The sequence below is a fragment of the Dryobates pubescens genome, chromosome 6 (assembly GCF_014839835.1).
Source record: "Dryobates pubescens isolate bDryPub1 chromosome 6, bDryPub1.pri, whole genome shotgun sequence".
NCBI classification, from domain to species: Eukaryota; Metazoa; Chordata; class Aves; order Piciformes; family Picidae; genus Dryobates; species Dryobates pubescens.
The window spans coordinates 40,659,542-40,670,468 of NC_071617.1; the positions used below are offsets into that span (position 1 = coordinate 40,659,542).

Genomic DNA, 10,927 nt, shown 5'->3' on the forward strand with positions numbered 1-10,927 from the left:
GCATATTGCAGGGGGGGATTTTCAAGCCAAAGGCGGTGGGGTTTATCACAAATAAGACAATTGTGTTCTTTACCAAAATGTCTTCTGTTCATACAGATGTTCATAAATGCTTCTGCACTTGATACTGTCTATGAACAGTGCTGATATGCTAGGAAGTCTCACTGTATTAGGCAACATAGCACCAGTAGGGACACAGCGCTTCCGTGAGCTGAAGGGCCAGAGCAGCCACTGGCTCCATGAGGTGTCTCTTTCTACCAGCAAAGACTGCATCTTGGAAAACCAAGTGTCCCCACCCTAACACAAAGACGTCCTGAAATATATTTCCTGAGATCTGGGGGTCAGGAAAAGGTCTGCTGGCAATGCTATCCGTCAGGTTCATCTGCATGCCTGTAGTGAAATGTAACCAGCCTTGCAATGCAGTAGTGGCTGAGCTAGAAATAGATAAATAGTTAATTCATAGACTGCTCAGCAGATCTCATTGCAAAATCTTTTCCAGACATTCAACTTGGGGGGAAAAAAAAATAGTAATTGTAGAGCTCTTACAGCTCTCTGTTCCTTTCATAAAATACTTCATTTCTTATGCAGTACTTGCACCATATTCAGCAAATCAGATCAAAACTTACATTGTAGTGGTCCTTATTGGCTTTAATATTCTGGACCTGTTTTATTTCTCAACCAGCATAGCTGTGGCTGAAGGGCACCTGATTTTCACAGCTGTAGTTGCAACTCAGTTTTACACAGAGGAATGTTCATAGTGGGGCTTCACAGTTGTGTTCATATGCACTCTTTTTCTTTAGTCTTACACTGAATGCCAGGAGAAGGGAGACAAATTGGTAGGGTGGTGGGGTTTTTTAGGATACATCATATTCTTGTCTCTTTCTCCACCCATGAAGATCTGCTCCTCAGAGAAGTGTGAGGAAAATGTTCATGGCTAAACCAATGTATGTAATTCACCTATCCTGATTACTGTCATCTGAGCAGCTCCAAAAGGATTAGTTGTGGTGTATACTTTTTTGTAGGACACAGACAGGAATGTAGAGTTTTGTCACAGCAGCTGTGTAAACTCAAGATCTGAAAGCTGAGCTCTGCCCTGCATCACTGCTTGAAATAATGGGCCGGTGGAGAGAGAGCAAAAGCGGTTCTGTAGTCAGAATTATAGGCAATGGAGCATGAGGGTAAGAGAGCAGAGCTGCTCATGTAGATCTTAAAGCAGTCAACACATATAATTAGTGCCTACACATTGCTGCAGCAGCTCCACATGCCAGCATCACCAGAGTGCAGCACCTACTGTGGGCAGTTTCTGCCTTTGACCGTAGAACTGTCTTATGTTGACACTGTGCTAACAGGTGCAGGAGGGGATTTCTTCAGATCTGCTGCTTACCCATACACTGTGAATGAGATAAAGCTATACTGTGTGGCCTGTGTGACAAGGGTTCTCCACTGCCAAGAAAGAGCTTAATGTTTGGGGTTTTTTTAGGGGGTGGGGCAGACAAAACCATGTCCAGGAAAGTACTATATTACTCATATGAACAAGGTGATGTGAGAAACCAGAGCTCTCATGCATCGCGCTAGAGCTGCCACCCGAACAGAAAGCTTCTTTTAGCAGTTATAAACAAAATGCTTTGGCAATGGCTCACTTAGAGCAAAACGTTAGGTCATGGAGCAGCACCAGGGAAACAATGGCAAAGGAAATTTTCAAACAAGGGCAAGAGACATGGTGGAGAGAGAGCCTGTGTTTAGGGCACACATCCTCTGCGCTTTCTAGCAGATAAGATCCACCTTGCAGTCACACTTCAGATAAATGTACCTAGTGATGAGTGTATCTGCAGTGCTACAAAGCCCAGCAGAGGCTGGGTGTGCAAGCAGTCAGCCAGTTCCATCCAGGTGGATGACATTTCTGCAGAGCTTACTCTGCTGCTGTTGTTTGCTGAGCTACTTAGCCTAGTTTTAACCTATGCTGACCTCCAGCTGTCCTTCCAGAGAACACTAGACAATCCAGTGTCTTCTGACCAAGTGTGTTTACCATAATGGGTTCTGCTTTGTCAAATTAAAAAAGGACAAAACCCAAACCACATCCTTCTCTTTTTGGTTTTGGACACTTATGCAGTGGAGCAGAAGCTTTATGCATGGCCTACACAGGGTCATATGAGTAATTCCAGGTCTCTTCCCTGAGTCTAATTTCTCATGAAAGTATCATCCCCTTTTCCTATCTGCTGCTAGATTTCTATTAATGGCTGCCACAGAAATGATCCAATTTTTTGATAACACTCTTCACACCAAATGATCCATTTCTGTAATTCCCTTCACACCTCCTTTTAAAGTGTTGGTTCCTTCAAAGTCCCTCCTGGTATCCATCTGCTAATAGCCCGGAAGGATTACGAGATAGTTGTGGATTTCCATTTGGTGACTTGACACTTCCCATTCTTCACAGACTGTGGTGCCAACTGTCATAAGCAATGCAGAGACCTGCTAGTGCTAGCCTGCAGGAAATTTTCCAGAGGAACCTCAGTAGGCAGCAACCATGGCTCTCTGCCTAGCAGTCCATCTCTGCCTCCAGGTGAGAGTGCTTTTGTTTCTATTTTAAACCATTTCTGGAATCCCCTTTAAGGGCCTGTGTCCTTGCTGCCATTTTTAACTTCTATCTGTCAACACTCAAAGCAGCACATGTACTTTCCACTGCACAGTGGCTTGTGTTCAGATTATAATGTCCCTTTCTGCAGGAATGGCCTTAGTCCCCCGCCTGAGGCTCCTTACCTTCTCTACTGGCACCCCTAGCCCAGCTGAAAAGAAATAAAATCATAATTAGGGAAACTACTTCTCCTTATGAGCCATTTCGGGTCAGGGGCTGGGGGACATAGGGTACAGCTGCAGCTCTGCCTTATCCCCAGAGCATGCATGTGGAGGAAGAAGGATATGTCTGCAGCACACAAGGCCAGAATCATTGTCCAAGCAGTGTAAGGCTATTGCTAGTTATACCACTGCTTCGTGCAGAGTGCTGTCTCCCCACTGCCCCAGGCTTAAAGGTATCTTTTTGTAAAGAATTGGAATTAGAAAAATTAAAGAGTTTCACCCTCTCTTTCAGTCCAGGATGAAATATTTGAATTTCCTAGCGTGGGTGCAGAACACCAGGACCTCGATGGCAGAGCTATCACCCTTGTCACTGGCTCTTCACGGAAAATTTCAGTGCGGCTGCAGAGGGCCACCACTAGCCAAGCAACACAGACAGAACCACTCTGGCATGAGCCAGGCTGGAATGATTCAGGTTCCCATACTTTCCCCAAAATGAAGTCTAAATTTCATGGCAAAGCTGGGAAGAACAAAGGCTTTGCAAAATGGGAGAACGAGAAGCCTGATGTACAAGCTGATACAGAGCTAGAAGCTGAGACCCCCCAACACTCACAGGACCACAATGGAATAGAAACCCTCCTAGAAAGACAAGAATCTGAGGTAAGTTGCAGAAACCAAGACAGCTTAAAATCTGCTAGAGTCTGAGCTCTCATAACCTTATTTTGACTCTCAGGACACTTTTTCATTCAAATCTGCCATTGCCAGTTGCAGAAGAGTTACTTTCAGATAGATGTCGAATCATGCATGGGTACCCATTTTCTAAACTGCAATGCACATTTACTGTTAGCACTGTAAGTGGAGGGTTGGCTCTTGCTATCAGTATGTAAGCTTAGGAGTTGGGCATTTTTCTGTTTGAAAATAACCTGGTGGATACCTGACCAAAGTCTGTGCTGTTGTACCCTTGCAGAGCTCCATGTTAGAGTCACAAGAACTAGCATTAGCCCTATGAGGAGAGATTGAGGGAGCTGGGGTTGCTTAGTCTGGAGAGGAGGAGACTCAGGGGTGACCTTATTGCTCTCTACAACTACCTGAAGGGGGGTTGGAGTGAGGCGGAGGTTGGTCTCTTCTCCCAGGCAACCAGTACCAGAACAAGAGGACACAGTCTCAGGCTGTGTCAGGGGAGGTTTAGGCTGGAGGTTAGGAGGAAGTTTTACACAGAGAGAGTGATTGCCCACTGGAATGGGCTGCCTGAGGAGGTGGTGGGGTCGCCGTCACTGGGGGTGTTCAGGGCGAGGCTTGACAGGATGCTTGGTTGCATGGTTTAGTTGATTGGGTAGTGTTGGATGATAGGTTGGACACGATGATCTCGAAGGTCTCTTCCAACCTGGTTTATTCTATTCTATTAAGAAATATTCACAGTCTCAAGCTGCTCCAGGGGAGGTTTAGACTGGATGTTGGGAAGAAGTTCTTCACAGAAACAGTGATTGGCCATGGGAATGGGCTGCTCAGGGAGGTGGTGGAGTCACCATCACTGGAGGTGTTTAGGAAAAGGCTGGGTAAGGCACTTGGTGCCATAGTTTAGTTGATTAGATAGTGTTGGATGATAGGGTGGACTTGATGATCTCAAAGGTCTTTTCCAACCTGGTTAATCCTATTCTAAATACACAGGCTCAGGCGAAGGCAGGATATTGGTCCAATTTCTGTTGCTATCACCCATAGTTTACCCCTCCCAAGCCTCATGCTTTTGTTGACCATCTTTGCTAGTGTGCTAGTGCCTGTTTTCTTTTGGTTACAGGACAGCTGATTGCTTACCATGAAGCACAGAAAAATGAAGATGGCAAGTGTAATACAGCAAGCATTGACATACTGTCATGGGCCACATTTGGCCATGAGAGGTTTTCCTGTACCTCGTACTTTTACATCCAACCACCAGCCAATTTTCTTAGCTGGAAGGTGTTATAAGGCACTATTTATTTTTCTCACAAGTAAGCCATTTGGATGACCATTGCACAGACACAGCAGAAAGGGTCTCTGCACTCAGTGTTTTCTCTTGCATGGCTTCTGTGGAAACATCGTCTACTTGCCAGCGAGGATAAACTTGGCCTCCTTTAACTGCACTGCATCATTGCAGTATGTCTGCCAGCAACAACAATGAGGACAGAAGCCAAGCATCTACAGCCCTCTGATAACACTTTTCCAGAGGCTTATAGTGATCTTTAATGGAAAGAAGTAGGTGTGTATGTCTATTACATCTCAAGCACAAACCTTTCAGTCATCTACACTGAAACTCTCTGCACACCTGGGGTTTTGAATTCTGGCCAAGTTTACATTGCTACAATGAGCTTATTTGTGTTCAGCACACTGATACTGGTTCCCAGACTGGAGATCCTTCAAACAAGCATCATGTGGCTGAGACTGAAGGAATTCAAGACACTATACTTTTGTCTGGTTACACTGCAATGGAGAGGTATCATCTCAGCCAGCACTGATTATGGTAAAATGAGCATGTAATAAACACCTTAGTTTTAAGTGTGTGTGTGTCTGTGTGTACCTGATGCATTTTCCCCTGGTTAGCAATGTGTATGTGTTAAGACTAAATGTACTGAAGAGCTACCTGCAAATTAGTAACCTGCTAAGATGGGAGCTAGCATCTGAATTTGCAATGGCCTAAGAAAGCATGTTTAAAGTGACATTTCTCAGAAGCATTAATGACTTAAGGAGCACAGTCCTCATCTGGAAAAAGAGAGAAAACTGAAACAGCACAAAGTTCAAACCTGAAAGATGAGCTCCAAATTGGCATACACTTACTATTCTTCTTACCCCAGCTCCCCACAAAAATAGGTGTGGCAAGCACAGACTCTGAATTAAAGCAACCTAGAAGATTTCCTGCAAAATTCAAGTTATTGCACCCTTCATCAGTTACAAACCCTCACTAACAAAGAGTAATTTCACAGACCTCAGCAAAACTGACAGCTGCACTCCTCTGTGGTGATCTGACCGTAATCTGCACTATGACTACATGATGCCTCCTTTAGGTTTGTGTCTTGAGTCCTGCAGGTTTCCCTTGTTTTCCAACACAACTAGTAATGATAGTAAAGCTGGAGAGAAGGGAAAAGAACAAACCAAACCTAAGCCAACAAACATGCTCTTACTGTGTTATAAATGCATGAGAAACAAGCACCAAAGAAAGCACAGTTTTCCAAGCTAGGATGAGGACCAGAAACATCCTTCACTCTTCCTGCTGTGGGCAAATGAACAAGCATTAGCAAGACTATGGTCTTTATTTCCTGTGGTGGGTCAAGTGACAGGTCGCAAGAGGCTGACTGTGCAGCTACTGTTGGTGTGTACAGCTTGCACAGGATGAAAATGAAGTGGTAGAGAATCTGAATACAGACATTTGTTTACGACCCAGGGTTTTGATGGTTCTGTTGCATTAGGGCTTTAAACATTTTAAAGATGATATGTTCATATGCAACTTCTTTATGAGCATCAGGCAACACAGGCTTTTAGCCAGTTGTAGCTCCTGCTTGCTCTGAAAAGCACCTGCTTTCCTATTTCTATCAGCCCCACAAACCATGTCTGTCTTAAGTTCATTGTTGGACAGAATGTCTCTCATACATAATCTTCTCATTTACTTACTCTCCAAGATACTTAACAAGCTTCTCTCCTAAACTGTCTAAAAGGGTAGATGCTCTGTGTTCCTCAGAGGAAGTCCATTTCAAGGACATTCCCCCCCCACCGCCTCGCCATGTGCAGTAATCAAGGCATAGACTCATGCTCAAGCAAGAACAATTATGCCTTCCACAGAAGCAGCTCCCACTTTCTGGGGGACCATTCTGCTAGCAATTAGACTACTTAAGTGTCAATCCACTGGAGAGATTCCACCCATTTATCTCTTGCAAGCCTGGTAGCCTTGGTCAGTTAGGTGCTGACAATGTAAAAATACACAAACAAACAAAAATTAATAAAAAGGCAAAGCCAACAAAACCAAGCCTTAACAGGCCCTTTGCAGCTGACCACTGATCTTCTAGTTCTGTAGCAGGCACCTGAGCAGGGAGGACTGACAGGGCATGAGCAACCAATCAAAAAGTTTGATAAAAGAAAAAAAGACATTAAAAGATCTTTATCTCCTTACTTCAGGTTGACATCTTTCTCTGAACAGGGGTGAGGCTATTCCTTGCACCACAAAACTAATTTTAGCTCCCCAGTCTAGGCAAACCAACAAAGAATTTTCCTGTTCACCTCCCCACCTTCACAAAAGGGAAAATGTATCAGCCATCACAGTTCCTGACTGAGTCATGAGCCACTGCTGGTCTTGGTGAAATCCTGTCTCCTAGAAATAGAGCAATTGCAGGAGAGGGGCCAGGAGGAAAAGTGTCATAATACATACATACATAGAATACATACATAGAATAAATCAGGTTGGAAGAGACCTTCAAGATCATCGCGTCCAACCTATCAACCAATCCAACACCACCTAAACAACTAACCCATGGCACCAAGCACCCCATCAAGTCTTCTCCTGAATACCTCTAATGATGGTGACTCCACCACCTCCCCAGGCAAGAAGTAGCTAAAGTGAGATACAATTCCAAATGAAGCTGGATACTTCCATCGTCATACATCCATTCTTCTGCCTCAGGATCTTTTAAGAAACCAGTGGGAGAAGAAGGGGTTATTAAAAATCAAACAAAAAACCCCAACCCTCACAAGCCACCACAGATGGGAGAGAAGAAATACAACATCAAAATGTACAGTCTGATCTGCAAATCCCAATGAATACCAGCAACAAGAGCAGGTGAAAAATGCAAGTGCTTGGATAGACCCCATAAGAAATAATTTGCCTGTTTGAGCCAGACCTATTAGGACTTTCTGTGCTTGTGCAAAACCTCTGAAAAGCTTTCCACTGTAAAGAAGGGAGCTTCAGCCTTGCTGTCACCTTTATGGAGTAGCCCTGAGTGATACACAAGAAGTCAAGGGGACATCTGTCTCCCTCAGTGAAATATAAAACCAGGTTTGAGCTGCAGCTCCCTGCAGTTCCAAAGCTTTGCCCTCCTCTGCCCCCTCCCCAGTCTTAATCAGCTTTTGGGCTGGACAGAAAAAAAAAAAGAAAATAAATCTCAGCTTCATAAAGAAACATCTTTCTAGAAGGAAAGTATCTTCTCAGAGGTGCCTTCCTCAGATAGGTGAAGTCTGAGGGAGTGGAGATGGGAGGGGACGGTAGCACTCTGACCAGAGCTACCCTGAAGAAGCATGGACTTTCCCCAGCTGGGAAAGGTGAGCTGTTTTCCCTTCAATACAGAAGATAAAAACCTGAGCTGCAGCTCCTGCCTAAAATGTTGTGTTTTCCAAAATGGAGTGGACTGGCTGCTGGCACCTCTGTGGACTGTTATGGAAGGATTCCTCTCTGGAAATCAAAGTGAAAGTATACCCTAATGCAGCCTCCAAGGTTTTCCACACTGGGAGACCGGCAGCCTTTGGCTGAGACAGTCTGAGCAGCCACAGGAGGGTCCTTGCAGCCTGGGACACTACTACCAGAAGCTTTAGGCACCTGAATGTGAAATAGCTGCATGTGAAAGAACCTGGACATGGGGGAGAAAAAAAACCCAAACCAAAACAAACCTGGAGAATAAATAACAAACAGATGGGGAGTGAGTGTGGGAAGTACAGTAAGAGAGCTCTCCCTCCCTCCTTGACACCAATAATGGAAGGAGATCCCAATGGAGACCAAGCAGAGGAGGAAGGAAGAAAGGAAGGAAGGAGATTGAATGCAGACTTCATGGAGACACAAGAGGCAGGAGAAGCAAGGGCTTGTTGTTCCATGACCATCATGGGAAAAAACAATGGAAGCAAGGTTTGCTTTGTTCAGCATCAACCTGTTAGCTGACGGGCTTCTGTACAGCACGTAAAATAGCTCCGTGTACTTCTCAAGAGAGTCTTGGCAGCAGAATTGGCCCACCCAGGGACACTGGAGAAATAGATGTAATGTTGGAACAAGTTTTTGAGTTATCAGCACTGATCTGTACTGGACTTACAAAATAAGCATTGCAGCCAACGGGCTAAAGTCATTGGAAAAATCTGTGTGCTGAACTCTGAAGTGCTGTTTACAGCTGCTGACAATCTGGTCTTAGGAAACAGACAAGTCATCAGCAAAAGGCTGCCACCGGGGCAGTATTCAAACCACCACAGCAATTTAGCCAAAAAGTCTGCTTTTTCCATGAGTTAAGCTAATGCTGGGAAGTTTAGAGAGTCCTTATCACCTTCATCACTGTTGCATGTGTGAAAATGACTTTTGACCTTCCACCTGTCCACAGCACAGGCAGACTCCCTCTTTCTTTGCCTATACAATAGAGTTTTCCTACTTTTTATACTTGTTATTCTCCCCTCTGTTGTGGGAAAGACCCACGTGGACAAGAGGGGAAACTACTGGACAATAAAGGGGAAACAATGACACTGACAGCACTCAGAGCTGTAAAAAGCACAAAGTAAACACAAACGAAAGTATTTTTTTCCCTTCTACCCTTGTTTGTTAAGCCATTAGAGACGCAATTTATTTTCAGCCAGAGAGAGAAGGCAGCAATGTTTACAGCTGGTAATAGCACTTGCTTTTTCAGTTTGTGTCCCTTTGGAAAGGCACAACCAGGAACAAACAAGCATATGAGAATTTTGAGAGCCTACCCAGAGGAAACAGAAATTCACATCCACCTTGGTGTATTGCTGCTCTCTGATAACACTGCTGTGAGTCTAACCTATGAATACGTTAGGAGGCTGATGAAGCAAGCTTGCAGTTTAGCATGAGTCATCTTGTTTGGGACTGATAAATCACAGCATCTTAAAAATGCATACATACTTCTGTAGCATCCCTGTTTTCCAAGGAACAATCACTAAGTTCAAAGAAGCAGCAGAATCACAAGCCTGTCAGTCTTTAGCAGCAACAACACACTCTCTACTGCAGTCCTAAATATGGCAGAACTAAGAATAATCATGTGCATGTGCTGGCCTTCATTAACCTAAGAAGGAGATGGATTAACTTCTAGTACTCTTAAGAACCAACATGAACTTTTTGGACACCCAAGAGAATCATCAGATCTTAGTGAGAACCCTCTGTTGCGCACTCAACTCTTCTCACGTCACTATAGTTATTTGCCAGGTGCGTAACCCATTATGGGAAATACCTCTATGCCACAGCACTTTTCAAGCACCAGATACTGCTTATAACGATACACTGACAAGAGCCTTGCTTTTTCTATTCTATTTTTTTCTTATTCCCAGTTTTGTCTCAGGTACATGACTGCTAAGTGTCTCCTCTCTCATTAGGTCAGAGATTGGTTGGGGCCCTTTAATGGAGACCCGCAGTCAAAGCTCCCATCACATCAAAACAGACTACCACTGAGAAGTCTAACCCATAGCTTGAGAAGCCCTTCTGAAAGCCACCATCTGCAATGGTACATCAGCATGAAGCTGTACACTTCAGAGGTTTGACTACAAGAATAGATGAATCTCGCCAAGCAAGCTAGGGGTTACCAGCCAACACCAATCCTAAAGATGATAAACTACTTAGGGAATGGCTACAACCAAAAAGGCTTCCTGGGGTGAGTGATGCATGGCAGTAAGTTCTGTGTGATGCCATTTCCCTCATTTTGCACACAGGAAGGAATAAATTTTTACCTAGTCCTTAGACCTGCAAGGAAAACCCATCCATGGCCACTGTGCATATAGATCATGGTATTTTAAGTCACATCCTGATGTGCCTGACATGGGAAGCAAGTGTGTCCCCACTCCCTAGTTATTTTACTGCACAATGACAATACTTGAGACAGGGTGAATCTAATAGATGGAATGAAAGGGCAATGCAAGCAAGGTCCTTAGGAAAGCAACATTGCTAGAGAAAGGCAAATGGAAAACCAGAACAAGATGTTTAAAGCACATGGAAGAAGAGCAGCAAGAACAACTATGGTTAAAAAGAACACTGTTCCCTTGTGTAAGTGCTTACTTAATTGATCCACTGGATCAATGATGCACAAAGAAAGCAAGCACAAATATCTGATCCACCACAAGCCTAATCATCTCCATAACTGATGTCTCCTCTCCCATCTTCCAGTTAAGAGATTCCTTCCAGTGCAGCAGGAATCATGTTAGG

At 44.2% G+C, this 10,927-nt stretch overlaps 1 protein-coding gene across 1 annotated transcript in view; it reads left to right on the forward strand.

Moving 5' to 3' along the window:
• RASGRP3 (RAS guanyl releasing protein 3) overlaps nucleotides 1-5,293 on the forward strand; it is a 58,953-nt gene extending 53,660 nt beyond the window's left edge. Inside the window, exons 15-17 of the mRNA XM_054162367.1 lie at nucleotides 2,432-2,557; nucleotides 3,083-3,447; nucleotides 4,583-5,293. Coding sequence (XP_054018342.1) covers nucleotides 2,432-2,557; nucleotides 3,083-3,447; nucleotides 4,583-4,591 — 500 coding nt within the window. The 3' untranslated portion in view covers nucleotides 4,592-5,293. The remainder of the gene's footprint in view (nucleotides 1-2,431; nucleotides 2,558-3,082; nucleotides 3,448-4,582) is intronic.
• Nucleotides 5,294-10,927: the final 5,634 nt, after the last annotated feature.